Source organism: Physella acuta, unplaced genomic scaffold (assembly GCF_028476545.2).
Source record: "Physella acuta isolate Inbredline_101_S28 unplaced genomic scaffold, ASM2847654v3 ptg000106l, whole genome shotgun sequence".
In the NCBI taxonomy this organism is placed as follows: Eukaryota; Metazoa; Mollusca; class Gastropoda; family Physidae; genus Physella; species Physella acuta.
In genome coordinates this window covers 18,845-42,075 of record NW_026731626.1, presented here as the reverse complement: position 1 = coordinate 42,075, position 23,231 = coordinate 18,845, and the positions used below count along the sequence as shown (strand labels likewise).

The following is a 23,231-nucleotide window of genomic DNA, read 5'->3' as shown; positions in this document are numbered from 1 at the left end:
AAACACCCACAAATTGATCGTTCTTCTAGCTTGAACGCACCCCAGCAATATACGTCAGAGCTATTTTTAGATAACATAAGGAAATTGCGCATAAATGTCACTAGACTTTTTTTAATTAACTTGTTTTTTCTAAAAAAGGCGTAGGCCTACTTTGTAAAAGACCTCAATGCTGATTTAGTTCATTTTTTAAAAAGGTTCGGAAGATTTTCAATTTGATTCGGCTATTCATTTTTTAACTTGACGTTTTGAGTGTTGTCTTTCTAACCTGTTACTTCTTGGGTGTTGCATATGTTTAAACTTATGTTTAAGTTTTTTTTTTTTTTTTTTTTTTTTTGCATTTATTCTTCGTGATTTTTTGTTTACTTTGAGATCAATAGATTATCAATGCTTTAGCAGCTAATTGATTCATTATATTCAGATGTACGTATAACACGAGCAGCCAACCAAATCTTTATAGTTAGGTTTGGAGCTGTTTAGAGACTTACAACATGCGGGTTAGTTCTAAGGTTAAGAGTATCTGGTTTAGGGTTAAGGTTATGGCTTTCGTATTTCACGTGTATTGACGTGCTGTTACATGTCATGCACATTCCTTAACTGACATGACAACAGTAAACACAACTTTTATTCTTGAGACTACCAAAACCACAATTTGTGCCGTTGACGGAGGTCGCTTTGACCTTGATATCCTCCCCTCTAATACTTTCTGTCTGAATTAGTTTCTGAATGTTTGCCGTAAGGGACCCAAGTATCTGTTAATTCAACCAAACCCTAACGCCGATGCCTAACTTGAACTCTTTATAACTTACCAAATTCTCTGATGTTTTATGAGGAGCGAGAAACGCAGGCTAAATAATGTACCCACTTAACGGAAATGTGAAGCTAAATTTCATGAAAACAAAAAATGCAACTTTGGAATTTGGCTGGTTACTATATTATATCTTCATTTAAATTTTCCATAAAAAGTTTTAGTCTACGTTTTTTGTTTTCCTTTAATAATAACTAACGAATTCTAAAAAAAAAAAGAAAATAAACCTTCCAAAAAAAAATAAACTTGAGCTACCGTGGAGACTGATAGCTCTGGTCAACGAGGATGAAGTGTCGGGTAGTTTGTTCAACTTTGTCACACCCCGGAAACCTCAGGTAAAACAGGGAGGGGGGGGGGGAGATATCCCAGCGGTGCTGAAAGAGGTGGCTGAGCCGGGGTGGAAGAGGTGGGTGAATGGCGTGGGTGTTGGTGGTAGGGGGGAGGGGTGAAGAAAAAAATTGGAGAAAAGATGAAGAAAAAAAAATTAAGAAAAAAATAAAACAAAAACATTGTGCCATCACCTCAGGTTTGTGTGTGTGTGTGTGTGTGTGTCTGCGCGTGTATATGTGTGCGTGTATGTCTGTATGAGACAAACAGATGTAACAACAAGAATAGAAATTGATTGACAGTCGGGTGAGCAGCGTCGGTGTACGTTGCGCGTGCCGGGAAAAACTAGACGGACGGTAAAACGGAGCAGACGACTTAGACATGCGGGTTTTAAAAAAAAATGCATTGAGCGATGCGACAACGTTTGGTTACTGAGAAAAAAAAATTGTGAGAAGTTATTCGATGTAAGTTTGGCATGAAAATAAACCATGACTAGCAGTAAGGTATCGCAACACATACCGTCGCTTCAATGTGTGTTTTACACGTTCCTTCGTCCTGATAGTTGCAGTTCTAGACTACTGTAGTAGTTAAAATATAGGTGTTTTTTATTAACCTCGTGCGTCTAGATATTCCCAGTTCTAAACTACTGTAGGAGTTAAAATATTGGTGATTTGTTTATTAACTTTCATAACTTGTTGGAAAAATATAACTTGGGATGAAATAGTTTCACATATTTTGATCTTTGGTGGAGGTTTGAAAAAAAAGTAGGCTACTTAGTACTTATGTTCAATACTGATTTAGTTTGCTATTTGGAAAAGATTGGAAAAGATTATGCTATGTTTAGCTTTTATTTTTTAACATGAGGTTTTGCTCAGTGTGTATGATTTGGATACGGTGTTTACTGTTTGTGTGTTGACCTTATCGTAGTAAGTGAAGTTCCCTTTTTGGACCTAACGCTCTAACGCTAGGCCACTCCGTTCCGCCTTAACGTATAGAAGATGGATAAATTTGGCTACGCTTGTTAATCTAGGGTAGAATCATGTTTGTTAAGATTGAGTTTAGTTTATCGTTAATGGGAGGGTAACGGTGTGTTAGCCTAGAGTTGGATTGTGTATGTTATAATTTGTAGGTTGGATTCAGGTTAAGGCTCAGTCATGATAAGAGTTACAGCGAGAGCAAGCTTTTGGTTTTGTTTTTATCTGGGTTTTTTTCTGGGTTTTTTTTCCTGTTTTTTTTTTCTTTTTTTATTATTCATTAAAAGGTATAACTTTATGTGTTCTTTAAATTTGTGTGTGTTTAAACATTGGATTTGTTGTGTTTCTTACAAATGCCACACACTTTCATTTGTTTTTACAGTAATGAGAAATCGTCCATACGTCAACAAATTAACTAGTTCTTGGAATTTTAGCAAACTTCCACCACTTTGTTTCCCTGGTAACGTTACAACAATTACAAAAGATAGGAGGGGGTGTGGGGGTAGGGAGATGAAACGATTAGGGTCCTATGCCGAGGTATGGACTGTATCGTAATGGAAGAAAGATAACTCGGCTACCGACTGTTGTAAGAAAAAATATAAGTAAACCGTGTATTCGTTTTGTAAGGTATAACAACAGTCAGCGCTGGTAGGTGATACACAGGAGCCATGATATTGTTATAGTTATTGTTTTAGTTATAACATTTATACAATAAGGTGCCATGTTATTGTTATAGTTATTGTTTTAGTTATAACGGCTATAGAATACTTCAGTATAATTACCACGTTAAGTTTCGGTGTTGTAAAAAGCAAAATCGCTAATTCTGTAAAATTGATGTAAATTGATCTAATCGTTTTGTTTGAGTTGTACCTAGCTTAATTTAGCGACTCGGTACAATTGTTTTCATTCGCTACTTGTTACACCTACGAAATGGGAGGGCCTGGTCGAATGGTAGAGCCTTCGACTGCTAACCTGAAAGTCTCGAGTTCGCGTCCCTAATTCCACTCAGCTCTGATGGGTACCTCCCTTACGTTAAAGCGAGTAAAGACGGCTGGGCATAGTGCTCACCACACTATCCCTTCAGAGGTCGAGGTTACAGAAACAGGTGAACTCTACTCCACCTGAGACATAGATCCACCAGGTCCGGAACTTTACTTTAGATCTACATAATTATGGTAAAGTGATCCAACAGTCTTGATTTGTTTCAAACTTAACCTTCAGCGCTATAGTAAACTGATCTAATTGTCCTGATTTTCTTCAGCAGGTTGAAACAGTACGCCAACCACCACAACATCTCCAATAGGACGGATACAGTTAGGACGCGTGTTGAAAAAAAAAAAAAGTTTCGGATTTTGTAATTGAAAAGCAACACGCGAGGGGCGAGTCACGGTGATGAAACGCTCTCGAACATTCCTGCACTACGGTGTAGTCTGAGGAAGAATTTTCTTTCTTCGTGTCTGTTGATTTTGGCTAGTAACCACAGCAACAAGATACTGAGGGTATTTTTTTTTTATTTAAAAGAAAAAAAAAATAATACGAAAAAGGCAGTTACTTTTCGTTTCTGCCATTTTTATGACCAGTTCAGAACAATCCCCACCCAACAGGCAGGTAGGCGGGGACTGCTTTGTTCCTCTTTACCTGGATTAAACCGTTTGTTCCGCTTGATTTGACGGCGGTTTTTTTTTTATAGGGGGGCAGCGAGCGAACCGTGACGGGATCGCTTTCACCGCGGTCAGCCAATCGGCGTTGAGAATGGGCAGCTTCCTGTGTAGACGGTGCCCGTGGATGGGAGAGGAGTCGGTGGTCGTCAGGCCGCTGGGGGACGCTCACAGGCCCATGTAACGCGCACACACAGTCGACTTGAACGTGGAAACTAATTTGAGATGTGTCGTCACACTATAGCCAAAATGTTATAAAAATTCGGCCAAAATTTCCCAAAAAAAAAAAATAATAATAATTTAGTAATCAACTATTTCTGTTGGAGTTTTGTTGTGAGATTTTAATTCAAGTCAATTCAAGTGGATTAAAAAAAAAGGAAATACCGTGTTACTATTTTTAAATTTGATATAGACGACCACTTAGCAAGATTCGGTAGAAACGTTATCAGCTATGAAGCGGTCCCATTGGATTTGTATAGCATACGGACTTGTCATATTTTATATTTCTTTGCTCTCTGTGGACGGAGTACGGTGGATGTAAGTACCAAATTTTCTTTTTTTATTAATAAAATAGATTAATTGTTTTTATTTACCTAAATTTTTGGTTTAATATTGTTTATTACTAAGTTATTCAACTAAGCTTAAAGTAATTTGCCTACTACTTAACCTTCCACTTGAAACAACTTGTTACATTGATTAAGGTGTGTAATGGGGAATAGGGGAGGGGAGCTAGAAATGTTAGACAAAAGGTAAATAGTCAACAGCTTTACAGCTACTATGTAAACAAATTAGAATATAGATCTACATCTGGGAACATGCACATATCGCACACATCATATAACACAAAAACTGGATATCTATATCCACTCTCCCCTCATTTCGTGATTATAACACTCTCACAGACCACCACCCCTCATAGTAGTTTTGTTCTAGGTACCCCCAACCCGGATTCTACCTACAGTGACACTATAAAATGATGTATTTATGTATTAGTACATTATAGGAATAATATTATAGTAGAGAAAACCTCTTAGGCTGCAAGTTTTATAAAACATTTTTTGTTGCTATAAAGTTTGCACTAAGGCTTCACATAATATTACTGGTACATATTGCATTAGCACCAAACATAACATAGTAGCACTTGCTTCATATTACATTTGCACCAAACATAACATAATAGCATTTGAGACATACTGATTTAGTACCAAAAAAATAACTTAGTAGCACTTAGTACATACTGATATAGCACTAATGCTTAAAATGTTGCACATGGTACATACTGAGGTAGCACAAAGACTTAACATAGTAGCACATGGTACATACTGAGGTAGCACCAAGACTTAACATAGTAGCACATGGTACATACTGAGGTAGCACCAAGACTTAACATTAACATAGTAGCACTTGGTACATACTGAGGTAGCACAAAGACTTAAAATTAACTTAGTAGCACATGGTACATACTGAGGTAGCACCAAGACTTAACATTAACATAGTAGCACTTGGTACATACTGAGGTAGCACCAAGACTTAACATTAACATAGTAGCACTTGGTACATACTGAGGTAGCACAAAGACTTAACATTAACATAGTAGCACATGGTACATACTGAGGTAGCACCAAGACTTAACATAGTAGCACTTGGTACATACTGAGGTAGCACAAAGACTTAAAATTAACATAGTAGCACATGGTACATACTGAGGTAGCACCAAGACTTAACATAGTAGCACATGGTACATACTGAGGTAGCACCAAGACTTAACATAGTAGCACATGGTACATACTGAGGTAGCACCAAGACTTAACATAGTAGCACATGGTACATACTGAGGTAGCACAAAGACTTAACATAGATCTAGTAGAAAAATCTACATACTTGTCTGGCTGTAGATGTTAAATAAACACAAGACGAGTTTAAAATTCCAATACAAAAATAAAACAAATTGTGTGCCAACATTTCTCTCCTATTCAATGTAAATGTTTGTCTATCAAAGTTTTTGTATTTTGAATTAAAGCATGATTGAGACTCTTCCAAAACATACTGAATAGCTATTTCTCTTAGAATTTAGTATTTTCAGCTGCTGTGAAGAAGCAAAAGACATTTGTTTACACATAAATAAAAAAACAAAGTTTAGTAGGCCTATAATAAAATTTAATAGAAAAAATTAATTTAAAATAACTCAACATTCCGAGGCTTTTCACGTGCGTTTGATTACAAAAACACAACACAAAATAAATTCACAAAATGACCAAACAATAACATTGAACGTTTGGAAAAAAAATAAACATTGCCGTCCGTCCATCCATCAATCCATCCATCAATTCATCCATCCATTCATCCATCCATTCATCCATCAATTCAAAGCTTGTTTACTCTTGCTTGAACTGTTGTTATTGGTGGTTCCCATCACAGACACCTCGATAAATTGTTGACATTCCTGTAGCTAATAGTATTATTTTAATATTAGAAGGGTTCTTTACGTCTGATTTAAGAAAGGTACCTGCATTGTTTTCGTAGAACATAAAGTTTAAATACCTCACACGATCGCTGCTTCTTCTGAGATAAAAAATAAAATAAAAGGATCTGTACATTTTATTTAAGTTTAGGATTAAAAATAAAAATATACAATAACATAAAATTCAAGCCTAGCTGGATATTCAAAAAGCATTGTCTATCTACTCTCCTTTCTCTCTCTCTCTCTCTTTCTCCATGTCTCTTATGTTTATATAGGTTATGTGAATATTCTCTCTACACACACACACACACACACACATATATATATATATATATATATATATATATATATATATATATATATATATACGAGACATCATTAATTTACTATTTTACGTGTCATATTTATGTTTTAAAAACAAGATCCCGTACTATACATATTGTTATAAAGAGTCCATAAACCCAATATTTATCAAACAACCCGCGACGCTGACTGTGTTGACGGAAACAATTATCCCAATCGAGACTGAAACGGCCAATATTTGAAAACCTATGATACTAATCAGAGCCGGTCACAATGGGACTCGAGGTGTCCGGAGCGAGTGGTCTTAGTGCGGATGAGCGGACGGCCGGTACACAACCCTCTCCCAAACAAACAACCATTCGAGCGGCCTGTCAGTGTTGAGTCAACATCAGGGGCCGTAACCCGACTTCCGTCTGGAGTTCAACAAACGAGGCTTTGTCAGGGAGGGTCCGTTGTTTACCGTTGGGTCACGTGGGTCGGTTTGCGGTGAGACAAATCTGGGGGGAAAAAAGTGTTGCAGTTTTGAAAATTAAAATTAAAATTTAAAAGAATAAATAAAAACTTAAGAATAGAAAATGACATTTTTTTTTTAGATCATTCCATTTTTGTTTTGAGGGTATTTAAAAAGCCCATTAACATGTCGTTTTAGTTGAGAACAATTATTTATAATTGCTGTTAATCAGTGTTTCTTTCAGAATTTTTTCACTCGGTGGGGGGGGGGGGGCACTTGATATATTCGGGGAGGGGGAGCGGACACTCGTAAAAGTATATATAAATTACATTTCCATTCCATTTCGTTGGGGGGGGGGGGTAGACTTTCTTCATGGGGGAGGGGGTAGACTTTCTTCGGGGGGGGGGGGGGGAGAAGACACCCCCTGAATCGATGTCTGGAAGAAAATCTGCTGTTTATTGTTATTACAATGGGGGGATCAATATTACAAGTCTAAAGCACAAAGTTTGTGATTTCGAATAATCAACAAACGCAGTTCTGTAAATTTTTTTATTTAAAATGTGTCAGCTACTAGTTCAATGAAACAAACTGTGACAGCCGTTTGCTCATATACGACAGGCCCATTTTAACTTGAACGCAATGACAACGCCCACATACATATATAGTGTGTTTTTTAAGTTGTCAATACCCATGTCCTAGTCCTATAAATACCCATGTCCTAGTCCTATCAATACCTATGTCCTAGTCCTATCAATACCCATGTCCTAGTCCTATCAATACCTATGTCCTAGTCCTATCAATACCCATGTCCTAGTCCTATCAATACCCATGTCCTAGTCCTATCAATACCTATGTCCTAGTCCTATCAATACCCATGTCCTAGTCCTATCAATACCCATGTCCTAGTCCTATCAATACCTATGTCCTAGTCCCATCAATACCTATGTCCTAGTCCTATCAATACCCATGTCCTAGTCCTATCAATACCCATGTCCTAGTCCTATCAATACCTATGTCCTAGTCCTATCAATACCCATGTCCTAGTCCTATCAATACCTATGTCCTAGTCCTATCAATACCCATGTCCTAGTCCTATCAATACCTATGTCCTAGTCCTATCAATACCTATGTCCTAGTCCTATCAATACCCATGTCCTAGTCCTATCAATACCCATGTCCTAGTCCTATCAATACCTATGTCCTAGTCCTATCAATACCTATGTCCTAGTCCTATCAATACCCATGTCCTAGTCCTATCAATACCCATGTCCTAGTCCTATCAATACCCATGTCCTAGTCCTATCAATACCCATGTCCTAGTCCTATCAATACCCATGTCCTAGTCCTATCAATACCCATGTCCTAGTCCTATCAATACCCATGTCCTAGTCCTATTAATACCCATGTCCTAGTCCTATCAATACCTATGTCCTAGTCCTATCAATACCCATGTCCTAGTCCTATCAATACCCATGTCCTAGTCCTATCAATACCTATGTCCTAGTCCTATCAATACCTATGTCCTAGTCCTATCAATACCTATGTCCTAGTCCTATCAATACCCATGTCCTAGTCCTATCAATACCCATGTCCTAGTCCTATCAATACCCATGTCCTAGTCCTATCAATACCCATGTCCTAGTCCTATCAATACCCATGTCCTAGTCCTATCAATACCCATGTCCTAGTCCTATCAATACCATGTCCTAGTCCTATCAATACCCATGTCCTAGTCCTATCAATACCCATGTCCTAGTCCTATCAATACCCATGTCCTAGTCCTATCAATACCCATGTCCTAGTCCAATCAATACCCATGTCCTAGTCCAATCAATACCCATGTCCTATCAATACCCATGTCCTAGTCCTATCAATACCCATGTCCTAGTCCAATCAATACCCATGTCCTATCAATACCCATGTCCTAGTCCTATCAATACCCATGTCCTAGTCCTATCAATACCCATGTCCTAGTCCTATCAGTCTATCTCAGAAATTTAAGACTTACGTTATAGTTTACGGCATAAGTTTAAGGCGGTAATGTCATATTTTACGGCTATGGCGACATAGTGTAAGCTCGATTCTGTATGCAGTATCGTTATGATTCTGTATGCAGTATCGTTATGTTCTGTATGCAGTGTCGTTATGATTCTGTATGAAGTATCGTTATGATTCTGTATGAAGTATCGTTATGATTCTGTATGCAGTATCGTTATGATTCTGTATGAAGTATCGTTATGATTCTGTATGAAGTATCGTTATGATTCTGTATGCAGTATCGTTATGATTCTGTATGAAGTATCGTTATACTGAAGCAACGACTTTGCTTTGGCCATTACTACACACTGCCATTCAATGTATTCAACAAATGGCCATTTACGAAAAAAAATACGATATAACTAAAAAAAAAATTAGGCACTTAAACATTTCTTCAAGTTTAACATAATCATAATACGTTTGATAACATATGTCTTAAAATGTGTAGCCCAAGAAAATACATCTTAAAGTTATAATCCTACAGTGTGATATCTCTAAGCCCTGGTCGAAAAAATGTATTACGACACAGAAACAAGAATTGTTCAAGAGATAAAACACTTACCTGTTTTTAAAGCATATCATGTAACATATTTTCCTTAAGATATATCAGTGTTGTTGTAAGTTGAATAGGAAGTAGTTGGGGGTAGGGGGTAGTGGTGTCTTGGTAGGTGTGATGGGTAGAGAGGTGTTTTGTGTAAGTGGTAGTGGTGTGCAGGGAGGTGTTTTGTGTAGATAGTAGTGTTGTATAGGGAGGTGTGGTGTGTAGGGTTAGTGGTGTCTGGTGTGGTGTGGTGTGTATGGGGTAGTGGTGTGTAGGGAGGTGTTTTGTGTAGATAGTAGTGTTGTATAGGGAGGTGTGGTGTGTAGGGTTAGTGGTTTCTGGGGTGGTGTGGTGTGTATGGGGTAGTGGTGTGTAGGGGTAGTGGTGTATGGGGTGGTGTGGTGTGTATGGGGTAGTGGTGTGTAGGAATATTTTGTGTAGTTAGGTGTTGTGTAGGTATGTGTTGTGTAAGCAGGTATTGTGTAGGTGGGTGTTGTGTAGGTAGTAGTGGTGTGTAACGAGGTGTGTTGTGTGTAGGTATATGTTGTGTAGGGATAAGTGTTACACTGAATTTTAAAGCAGCATTTCTGTAGAATAAGATCACCCTCACCTTCCACACACCTCCCCTGCCCCGCCCTGTTTTCTCATCAAGAGCCACCCCAGGTCATTAACTCTCCATTCAGCAACCTTGATCTCTCTTGCAGTCAGTCAACTGTTTTTAAACTTTTCACACAAGTTTCTTCTGCTCTAGCATCTCCTAAATTTTTTTCTTCATCGTTTCTAAAACTGTGTACATCACATGCATAGCGTACATAATATCAGGCTTACAACGTAAATATTGTTGTTCGTATGTTAGCATTTCGTTATTCGTGTATACATGGTTTACGTGATATTTACAATTATATATTTTGATGTACAAAATGTGGACACAAGTACATCTTGTGTACATAATTGTTAACAGGCACAAATAATTCATTTTGCAAAAAATTACAGAGTAAATGTCTTTCACTCAAAGCACCTGTAGAAACAAATCTTTACCAGCAAAATAGCTACCCACTAAATAGCTACCAACTAAATAGCTACCCACTAAATAGCTACCCACTAAATAGCTATCTACTAAATCGCTACCCACGAAATATCTATTCACTAAATAGCTTACCCACTAAGTAGCTGCCCACTAAATGGCTACACTGTGGGTAGCAACCCACTAAATAGCTACACGCTACAAAGCAACAACGAACTATAAGACGCGATGTTAATCAAACACAACCTATTTTAAAATGAAGTTTGCTAAGTCGAAAATGTATAACACCATGCAATAACAGGAATTAAAACAGACATCCTAACAATAACTGCACAGATTTACATTATACACATTTAGACATTTACATCATAGAATATCTAGAACCAGCAAACATCGGCATCATTTACAACACTGTGCATCTTACATGCAAACATCAACATTATTTACCACACCGTAGATCTTACATGCAAACATCAGCATTATTTACCACACTGTAGATCAGTTACCCACTTGAAAATTTGTTTATTTACTTTTTTGGGAGGGGGTTGGTTCCACTTGAAGCGACCGGAAGCTACTCTTGCTATCTTAAATCCTAACTCAATACAAAGTACTCCAATCCTTCCACCCTTCAAACATGTGTAAAACTATCTATACAGTACTTTGGATATCTTCGTCTCTCTCGTACACGCGCACACACTCACACACACACTCTCTGTAACACACACACTCACAGACACACTCACACACGAAGTCACATACAGAAACAAGAAAATATAATTAAAACATAGTGCTTAGTCATACTCGAGTGAATACACGTACGTAAACACACACATACATATGTATGTATATTTAGATGCATATATACACATGTATATATATATATATATATATATATATATATATATATATATATACAAGCACATATATATCGGCATATTTACATTCATATATATATGCATGTATACATATGTATATATATGTAATATATATATATATATATATATATATATATATATATATATATATATATATATATATATATATATATATATATATATATATATATATATATATCTGTATGGTAAGTCCCAGGTAAGACTGGGTTACCCGCCATGTTCAGGCCGCTGCCATTGAGCTACAAGAACGAGCTCTAGAGATGGAATAGAGGCAAGGGGTAGATGAAAGAATATTTACATGAAAGTCGAGAGGTTTCTGAGATGCTCTCGAGGGCTCGAATATGCACGAGTGTAAAGGGTTTTGGAGGGCTGGGCTATTTATTTTTAAACCGTGGGCATGAGGTGTGTGGGGGCTTCTAGTGGAAAAATAAGGATGGGATATTTAGATGGTGATTGTTGTATACAATTTTATCCAGACATTGTTAGGTTTCTTTAAAGTTAACTACATTTCTTAAGAATCACATTCCTAATATCTTATGTGTTACAACGAAACAAGCCACACCTTTATAATCATCACTATCCTATTCGATACATATTTTAAATTTCGGATACAGTTTATGTATATCTCTTTCTTTGTGATTAAATGATCATAAAATCAGATAAATACTTCCAATAATGGTTCCAACATAATTAGACTCATTAATTAACCTAACCCTAACACTAGTAACAACCATGTCTCTAATACTAGGGTTAACCGTAGCTTTAACACCAGCCCTTGTCCAGCTATTGCACTAGCACTAACCCTTACCACACATCCGCCACTCGATTAGTATTAGCACTAACTGGCTGCTACACCAACATCAACACTAACTGACTACTACACCACCATCAGCACTAACTGGCTACTACACCAACATCAGCACTAACTGGCTACTACACCAACATCAGCACTAACTGACTGCTACACCAGCATCAACACTAACTGACTGCTACACCAACATCAACACTAACTGACTGCTACACCAGCATCAGCACTAACTGACTGCTACACCAGCATCAGCACTAACTGACTGCTACACCAGCATCAACATTCACCTGACTACAACAACTTGTCCAGCTTTGCTAAATACATTCAATTTCTCCTGGCTTCTATGCCTGTATTAATCTACACATTTTCAAGAAAGTGCATACCAAAGGAAAATTCTAACTGATAGTTCCAGTAAAGTCGCAAATTGAGGGGGGGGGGGGGGGCATCTAAGTTTACAACTGCACAGGGTGACACCATGTTTTGGGGTGATTCTGTCCAAAGGTGACTAACACGGTGTGACACCATCGAAAGTGGTGACACAATCCAAGAGATTTACACCAAAACAAATATTCTCTAATTGTAATTAAAAAGTTTACTTTAAATTCAATACAGCATTGACATTTGGTATATCATGTTAATGTAATTACAAAGTCTGCTTTAATGTCTTGAAGCATTGAAATCTGGTTGATCCTGATAGTTTAATTAGAAAGTCTGCTTTAGTGTAGTACAGCATTAAAGTCTAACTTACCATGATAATGTAACTAGAAAGACTGATTTAATTCAACGCAACATTAACCTCTGAATTATCCTGATATTTTGACACAGTTTTAAAGCTCTATACTTGATTAGCCGCATTGTACGTTATTCGGTATGGGAGGGCAGGGGGGGTGCGACACCCCAAACTAGTGACGCCACTGTCTGTTACATAATCTTCAGGCCACTAATCGACTTAATGAACTACCGTCATTAAACTTGACCCGCCTTTTAAAAAGTGTTGAAACAAATACACATTGTAGTCGCTACTTAATCCATTCCCCCTGTAACATAAAGTTTACTAATGTCAACACGGCTTTACCTCGGGTAAACCTCGGTTAACCAAGGGTAAACCTCGGGTTTAAGCTGCATGTAATTTGAACCCCAAACCAGCAATGTTCTAATAAACACACCCTCATGTTTCGGCTCCCCACTGTTTCCCCTCCATCAATGAATTGACACACGGGAATGTCAAGAACATTCCAGAACACAGCGATAAAAAAAACGACGTGCTATATCTACAGCAATAATCACGGTGTTGAGGGAAAAAAATGTAATCGAAATTCCTGATTTCATTTCGCGGTATCGATGTAGGAAATTCGTGAAAATGTAAGAACAGCAGGAATCGGTAGTAAACATATGTAGGGTAAATAAGAGATGTTTGATTGTTAATTACTCTGTCTAGTGATATGTGATTGTTGTATGCTCTATCTAGTTAAATGTGATTGTTGTATTTCTATCTAGTTAAATGTAATTGTTCAAACATGTATTTAGAAAAAAATTATTGATGAGAGTGGGATATAGAAATATGGAGTCTAGAAATATGAGATATGATTGATATGAGTTGGATATAAAAGATTAATATGTGTCTGATACAGAGATAAACATACACACACATACATACACACACACATATATATATATATATATATATATATATATATATATATATATATATATATCCCAAAATTATGGGCCTACACACATATGTGGTTAAGTAGTACATCTTCACATTGCATCCTATTATCTCATACTATCCCTATACATTTACCAATTAAGTGTGAGAAATTTAATTTTAATTTGTCTCATACAGTGGAAATAATTAAGATGATCATTACCTAATTAGACAAAAAAACTTTAACAACGGAAGCTAATTATTAAATTATCAGCTCGATCCTCACAGCTAACAGCTGTATTTAGTGGATGGGGGGATGGGGTGGGGGAGCTTAATTTCATTGGTGCATTTATGAAACAGGTATGTAACAGAACACGGGTATTAACTCTTAATTAGCGATATTATGAAAACAAAAATTTTAAATTAAAAAAAATAAACAAAACACATTTTTGTTATATTCAGGATCCTTTTTCGTTATGTAAAAATCGAGGTGATTATTTATTATTTTATAACAGCATCGTTGTCTTAAAATAGTTGTATTATAATTCTTCAAGTGCTTGGTTGAAGTCAGTTATGATTTTAATATAGGCGAATTATCTTTTTCATTCTTTTAGACTAGTCTGTGTATGTGTTGTCGTGTTTTTGTCTATTATAGACATTGTGTAATGGAAATAGTTTCTAGTTTTTGGTATAGTATTCATACTAATTTAACAAATTATTGAAAATCTACTCATAATCTTAACTGTGTTGCAAAATTCATGGAATATTTCTAGTCTTCTTACATTCTTTTTCAGTTTTTTTTTTATTAAATAATCGTCTTATCAAAAACTCTTTAGAGGTTATTTATAATCTTGTAATCTTCTTACAACCACGTCTAAGTCTGGTGTTTTTTTTGGTGTATAAATAGATTCTCTTTAGAGTCCGATTAAATCTCTTTATGATCATGCTAATTTGTTGTATTTTTTTTTTGTTAAATATAATTCTGAAGTAAAATTCCATGTAGGCTATATATGATTTATTATCCGCCATTCATTCCATATTGTTTCTTAGTTTGTGTAACTTTTCATTGCCACACCGTAAAACATGAGTCGACCAATCAGTCACGAACCCCTTCCTTTCTTTCTCATACACACACACACACACTCACACTCACACACACACACAAACACACACACACACACCTCCACACGCCTCCACACACACACTAACACCCCTCTACACACACCTCTACACATCTCCACACACACACACACATCTGCTCACATACACTCACACCTACACGCACACACACACACACAAATACACAAACACAAACACCCCCTTCACACACACCTCTACACATCTCCACACACACACATCTCCTCACACACACACTCACACTCACACCTCCACGCACAGTCTCCTATAATTTGTTTAGATTCCCCCCCCCCCCCACCCTCCCATAGACCAGTACCTACACCAGCGGGTCGAAACATTTATTTCCGGTAAAACCCGTTCTCTCGCCCTGTCACGTGATGAGGAGGTAATCAAAGGCGTGAAATCTGTTCCTGAGTCTAGCGCTGACGGACACGGCTAGACAGGTAGATACTGGCAGGCAGGTAGATATTGGCAGGCAGGTAGATATTGGCAGGCAGGTAGATATTGGCAGGCAGGTAGATATTGGCAGGCAGGTGGATATTGGAAGGCAGGTAGATATTGGCAGGCAGGTAGATATTGGCAGGCAGGTAGATATTGGCAGGCGGGTAGATATTGGCAGGCAGGTAGATATTGGCAGGCAGGTAGATATTGGCAGGCAGGTAGATATTGGCAGGCAGGTAGATATTGGCAGGCAGGTAGATATTGGCAGGCAGGTAGATATTGGCAGGCAGGTAGATATTGGCAGGCAGGTAGATAATGGCAGGCAGGTAGATATTGGCAGGCAGGTAGATATTGGCAGGCAGGTAGATATTGGCAGACAGGCAGGTAGATATTGGCAGGCAGGCAGGTAGATATTGGCAGGCAGGTAGATTTTGGCAGGCAGGCAGGTAGATATTGGCAGGTATTGGCAGGCAGGTAGATATTGGCAGGCAGGTATGTATTGGCAGGCAGGTAGATATACGAGGAAATTCACCTGAGGTCTACGTGGGACCGGGGTGTTCATCTCAGTAATTAGCAATTACAATTTTTACTCAACTCGAACCTGTATAGCTCACAATGTAAATATTATTTATAAATATTTACATATAAGAAAAATAAGTAAATAGCTATATATATATATATATATATATATATATATATATATATATATATATATATATATATATATATATATATATATATATATAAATATAAAACATTTTAGTAAATCCGCACAAATATAAGAAAATAAGATAATAACTTGTAAACTCTATTGTAAAATATTTCTATAAACCTTGTACAAAAATATTGTGATATTTATTATAAAATATCAATTGCCAATTATACATTATAAAGTCGACTGGCCATTCTATCTTCATATCTAATAGCCACAGAAACACATGAGCTCTACTTCACCTTCCCTATTGACTGTCAGATCCCAAAGAATAAAATTACTTTTGAATTAAAATGAACTAGTACTATATTTGTATTTACAAGCCCATATGTCTTATTAGATTAGAAGCCCATGCCCACGACCAAACCTGTCAGACCTTTTGACAGATCTAATAGTAACAAGCGCGGTCATTTCTTCTAGACTTCGTTGTTTTCGTTCCTAAAGTTTACCTAAGATATTCTCTTTATATCAAACTTAAGATAGCTATTTTGGCAGTTTACTGTGTCTTTGCAAGCTATTGTCTAATATAAAACTGGTGATGTAACAATTATAATAATCATTTGCCGATTTCGCTCAAAACACATAGGGCAGATGAAGTAGAGCGGATCTGTTTAAATAACCTCGTCATACAAGGTGATAATGTGGTTAGCACTATTCCCAGCCACCTTCGTTTCTTTAAAGTGAGTTAGGTACCCATATGAGCTGGGTGGAGTCAAGGTTGTACTACTGATTTGAGCCAAGATTCAACTCGACTGTAACAGTGGTTTTAATTTAAACTCACAGCTATTACTATCTCTAACTATACGTCGTTTCCCGCGGGTAGAATATCTTAATTATGCTCGTGTTAACTGTAAGATTTGTAATAACATTCCTAAACCCAGCTCACCGGATCAATCAGTTGGTCTAATGTCCAGTTTTCCCTCTAGTATTTTCCCTCTAGTATTTTCCCTCTAGTATTTTCCCTCTAGTATTTAAAGTCTACAGACTTTAGTCTAGAGCCATCTTTAACAAATCTCAGGATTCCATAACCCTAGTCATTGATGCATGTCTGTTGATAAAGTTTCACCATAATCTGATATGTATGCCTGACTTGGCCTTAAATCAATCTCAACCCCCCCCCCCCCCCCGTAAATCCATCCTCCATGTTTGACTGATTACAAATAGTTTCTCGTTTGTTCCAATACTAAGGTGACACCCCTCCCAAATCCTTCACCCCCCCCCCCCCAACCGTTTCTTTTTCTCCTACGTTCCTACACTGAATGAATGTAAATGGTCGGGGGGGGGTGAGGAATCTACCTACAAACAAGCACCTGAATATTTGAGAAGTGTGAACAAACTACCTACCTAAAACAAGGTTTCGTTTTTCATGATATACCACCCCCCACCTCCGTATATACACTACTGGAGGTGAGCATGTAAATACTTTTTTTTCCTTTAATTAGTTTGAACATATAAGTCACACTTTTCACCTACCTGACATACAAACATCAAAGTGTACAGCACATCAGCAATATACCATCCTATTTGTTTTTCTAATAGGTAACTAAACATTTAATCAACTTATATCTAGACTCATGATTAACTTCAAGATTAGTTACCAATGTTCATGGCACCATTGCAGAACATTTACGCAAAAAACTGACGATGTTTAACGAAAACAACTCATCGTTCATATATTTAGTTTCAGTTTAAGTCAAGCACTGACCAACTTCCCAGTGTCAACTGAAGTAGATCGATATCGATGATGTAGACAAGCATTAAGAAAACGACTAATTGACCGAATATAAATTATTAACAAAATATAAGGGACATTTGTATTTTAAAAAATAATATCTCACATTTAGAAAGAGGTGTAAATATCTAATTAAAACTGTAATCATCTGACCAGCACTAATTGCTTTCGTGAGATTAAAGACTTTGACACCGTCAACAATTTCACCATGTATTATAATGACTATACTATCTTGAGTATGGTACAAAACTAAACCCGACAGTCTAAGAGCAATAACAGTCTGTCATATCCATCGAATCGAGCAAGTGCTTTTTCCCAGACAGACGAACACAAAAGACTGACCAGATATGATGAAACAAATCACATTTTTCTGCAGGTAGCACTATCGCAAAATGAGTGATAACACCTTAAACCCCTATCTCTAATTAACCGCATATATATATATATGTGTGTGTGTGTATGTGTGTGTGTGTGTGTGTGCGCGCGCGTTCGTCGTCAGTTAATTCGACACAATACAGGAATTTATAAAACAAGTTAACTTTAACTCAAGAATGCAAGGGACATAAGTTATTGAAAGTTAGAGTATCTTGGTAGGAAAAAAAACGATGTATTTTTTATAAAGGTGTGGGAATCAAGCACAACAATCACATTTCGGCTAAAGATCTTCGTCAAATTATGATAATTTAATATAGGCTACACATTGATCAAGCAAAGAAGTCTGCATCAACATCGAGTAGAAGACAGTATTTAGTTCGGTGTATCGATGAGCTCATATTACATTCTCCAGCATTTTCACAGATTACATTTCAGTTAAGATGGCGAACGTGATCCTCGTGACAGTGGAACCACGGATCACACGTGGCAGTGTGGAACAGACATCCGTCTAGCATTTACCCCGGAAAATTGTTACACGGCCGTAAATTATAATTTCGCGTTTGGCCTCGGACACGCTAATGCTCACAGTGCCCTTTCGCTACGTCAAAGGGGAGGTAATGCATGAGATGTGAGGGGAGATAATTCATCGGGCATTAGCCTGTACTCACCCCGAATTAGAGCTACACACACTCACACGTACACGTGCACACGTTGCACGAACACACACACACATACACACACACCAAACACACTCTCGCTTAATCATCGGTTTCACACACATACACTCACACATACGCACCCTCGATTATCCGTTGCTGAGTAGATGATAAAACAGTAACATCGTACATATAGGTCTATCAGCAATGTTATAAGGTCCTTTTTTTTTACTAAACTTATATAGAAACAAACTGATAACTTTATGGTATACTGCAATTTTTATAATACATTATTATAATTATGCACAAAAACATTATCTTTAGGAAGTTTGTATGGTCTAATGAAAAATAATAATTATTGTGATAATAGATCATTACATGGAAGTTCTAAAATATGTGGTTAGGTTAGGTTAGGTTAGGTTAGGTTAGGTTGGGTTGGGTTGGGTTGGGTTGGGTTGAGTTGGGTCAGGTTAGGTTAGGTTAGGTTAGGTTAGGTTAGGTTAGGTTAGGTTAGGTTAGGTTAGGTTAGGTTAGGTTAGGTTAGGTTAGGTTAGGTTAGGTTAGGTTAGGTTAGGTTAGGTTAGGTTAGGCTAGGTTAGGCTTGGCTAGGATAGGATATAAACATCTCACTATTATCCTACCATCTTCGTTGTCGTTCCCTGTCCCTATGCTAACAAGAACTGCCCCGATTCAGCCTCTACCCCCCCCCCCCTCCCCACGAGTTACACCCACCTACCATCACACACCCCATCACCGAGTTTCGGCCACAATATTTTGAAACTTCCCGCGAGTCAGAGGGCCAAGGAAAAGTACAATAACATCACATTAAAGGTTACAAAGGAAACACAATACCCCAGATCTTCACATTCTTTTAGGCATTTGTGAACGAATTTTTTTGAAAAAAAAATGCCTGCACATTTTTTTTATAGCGTTTTGTGTTAAATATAAAAGCTGTTGGTTTTTACATTAGCATGAAGATGCCAAAATTTACCAGAGACTAGAATCAGAAGAATAGGAGTTGGGGTGGGAAAATAATGAATGAAGTTTCTTGTAGTTTGTAATCGTATTAAGAAAGTTCAAGGTCAGCGGTGGTTAAAATTTAGGAACGGGTTATATTAGATTACACTCGGAGCACGTGAATTGCCTTTGATGTTTGTGTTAACTGTGAGGGTGGGGGCGGGGTAGGGGTAACCTTTTTTTAAAAATCAAGGTAAATTCTGAGTAGTTTCGCATTGGCTCCAAAGGAATCGCGTATGTGGATGGTGTAGTGGGTTGATAAAAGGTGTAGGAGTAATGGGGTGGGGGGTGTATTTTTGCCGTAAGGCGTAGCTATGTAGGTTGGGGCGGTATAAGGAAGGGTTAAGTGGCCAAGGGTGGCACTTATTTTTATAACTCAGTGTATATAATTTGTAATGATAGCTGTAATCGTGTGTAATAATAGCCATATACACAGAGCGTGTTTTAAAATAAAGTCTAATTAAATCTATTTTTTAAAATAGTCTTATTTCAATAAAGATAAGTATTTAATTGCTTTTAAAAGGTGTTTTTTACATAAACAATATGTGCCATAATTGTTTTTAAATATTGCTTAAAACACAATAATTAATTCAATTGTGTTGGTTTTATTATATTTTAAAATGTAATTTGTCAAAGTATAAGATTAATAGGCAAAGTAAACCCTATCATATCTTTAAAGAAAATAATCTATACAGAAATTTGATGGTATTAATCCTAATTAGACTACATCTTAAATACCCTTCACGTTTTCTTAAATGGTTTTAATTAAGTTAATTATAACTAAATATACCAAAAGATTTCATATTTATAATGACTTATTTCTTAAATATCTTTCACACTAAAAGAATATATATATATATATATATATATATATATATATATATATATATATATATATATATATATATATATATATATCACCATTTCAAATTTTTCAATACTTTAGTTCTGAAATGTCTTTCATTAATTGTTATGGACACTTGAAACAAATCTATATACCGCACCATTTCATATTTTAATGACTTATTTCTGAAATGTCTTTTATTATTTGTTATGGACGCTTGAAACTAATCGATATACCACATAATTTCAAATTTTCCAATGCTTTTGTTCTGAAATGTCATTCATTTTTGTAATGGAAACTTTACGCCAATCTATATACCACACCATTTCATATCTTTCAGGGCATTATCTCAAATGTCACTACAAAATGTCATTTATCCCAGGGCATTAGCTCAGATGTCATCTCTGGCCCACATAAGTGACGAGGACAACTGTGACTCGCTAGCCGGACTGGTCAAGCGACAGAAGAAGCTGTGCAGGCGGCACCTGGAACTGATGGACAGCGTCCGGGCCGGGGCGCTCATGGCCATCGAGGAGTGCCAGTCCCAGTTCAAGTACCGGCGCTGGAACTGTTCGACAGAGAGCGACAAGCTCTTCGGTAACGTCATCTTGAAGCAAGGTAGGTCACGTGGTTCTAAGTCGTATTACGTCATGTCTTGAACGTCCTCTTGTCTGGGTCTTTGAGGAAATTTTGCTATCCCTGTTTAACTTCCTACAGGGGACGGCGTGGTTGGATGTTAGAGCATACGACTGCTAACCCGAAAATCTTGAGTTCGAAACCCTGGGTTCGTATCCGTAGAGCGTCTTTGAGTCTATCCAGGTCTAATTTACATTAGGGATAGTAAACACGTCTTTGCAAAGTACTGACCACACTACCCTTCATATGCCGAGCTCACTAAAAAAGATTAACTCTACATCACCTATCGCATTTACGATCAGTTTCGAAACGGTCCTTTATTTAGTTACTCTAACTTCTTTCATGCTTGGTTCATTTAAAGAACAATCAAAGTAATTATCCGTTACTTAAAACATTGTTTTAATTGTGGAGTTAAAACACAAATATTATATTAAAAATAAAACAAAACTATACCAACATAAGGAGAGGAAGAGTTCTAAATTTAGATTTTCTTAAAGTCACATGACACAACTGATGTCAGCACTACGATTTTCTTAGTGTTGGGATTATTGTTTTCTGTTGTTTAACCCTTTTCAAACGTATAAGTTTTGAATTCTGTGCATTGCCTAGTTTTAACTATACAGTTATGAAGCTAACATAAAATAATGTTCGTGTGGTACTCAACTTGCCATTTATAAACATAGGATGTTTTTTTTTTATATTTTTAGTCACATATATTTACGATTTATATTTAGCGTTTTAAACAATTCCTGACCAAAATAACCTACCCCACGTGACCAATTCTGTCCAATCAAAACCAGCCACTTCTCCTTGCTTATATCTCAATGTTCGTGCCACTTCTGCAACCCCCACCCTCCCCCCCCCCCCCCACACCCCTCCACCCCCACCTTCCCCAAATACACGTCGTTCAATTTTCCGTCGGTTAAAATAAGGAAAGCTAAAGTGTTAACAGTTGCTGGCAGGGTCGTTCTCCCGTCGCCAGAAGTTCAATTTCCTTCAAGCCAAATTGGCAATACAATTTGCGCGGCCAACGTGCGGGCGACTTCCTGGCATAAACAGACGAACCAAGTGTCTGTGATGTACTACCCTAGTGGCACTAGTGTGTGAACTCATTCTATCGTTATTCAATTTTCTACACGTGTTCATTCCGCCCTTGTGTGTCAGGCATATCTATCAATCTATCTGTATATATATACACACATGCACATAAACACACACACACACATACAAATATATATATATATATATATATATATATATATATATATATATATATATATATATATAGGCCTATATATATATATATATATAGGCCTATATATATACATATATATATATATATATATATATATATATATATATATATATATATATATATATATATATATATATATATATATATATAGGCCTATATATATATACATATATATATATATATATATATATATATATATATATATATATATATATATATATTTATTTATTTATTTATTTATTTATTTATTTATTTATTTATTTATTTATTTATTTAAATGTATACATCTATGTATAGATGCTGTGAATATGTACAGTCGTATATCATTTGATTTGTGAGTGAATTTGCTGCGTGTCCTTGAATTGAGCATTAACAATTGACACGGTCTTATTTTAGATTAGTCTAATATTTGACCATTAGTGTAATTATACCCCACTATTCCGCCTGCCAACATGCCCTTGATGCCCCTATTAAACAGGTGACCACTGAAGTA

The 23,231-nt window shown here is 36.7% G+C and overlaps 1 protein-coding gene across 1 annotated transcript in view; it reads left to right on the top strand.

Annotated features, from left to right (window-relative positions):
• The first annotated feature begins 4,137 nt into the window (after nucleotides 1–4,137).
• LOC131933274 (protein Wnt-4-like) overlaps nucleotides 4,138–23,231 on the top strand; it is a 34,066-nt gene continuing 14,972 nt past the window's right edge. The window contains exons 1-2 of the mRNA XM_059290066.1: nucleotides 4,138–4,301; nucleotides 21,230–21,465. Coding sequence (XP_059146049.1) covers nucleotides 4,216–4,301; nucleotides 21,230–21,465 — 322 coding nt within the window. The 5' untranslated portion in view covers nucleotides 4,138–4,215. The remainder of the gene's footprint in view (nucleotides 4,302–21,229; nucleotides 21,466–23,231) is intronic.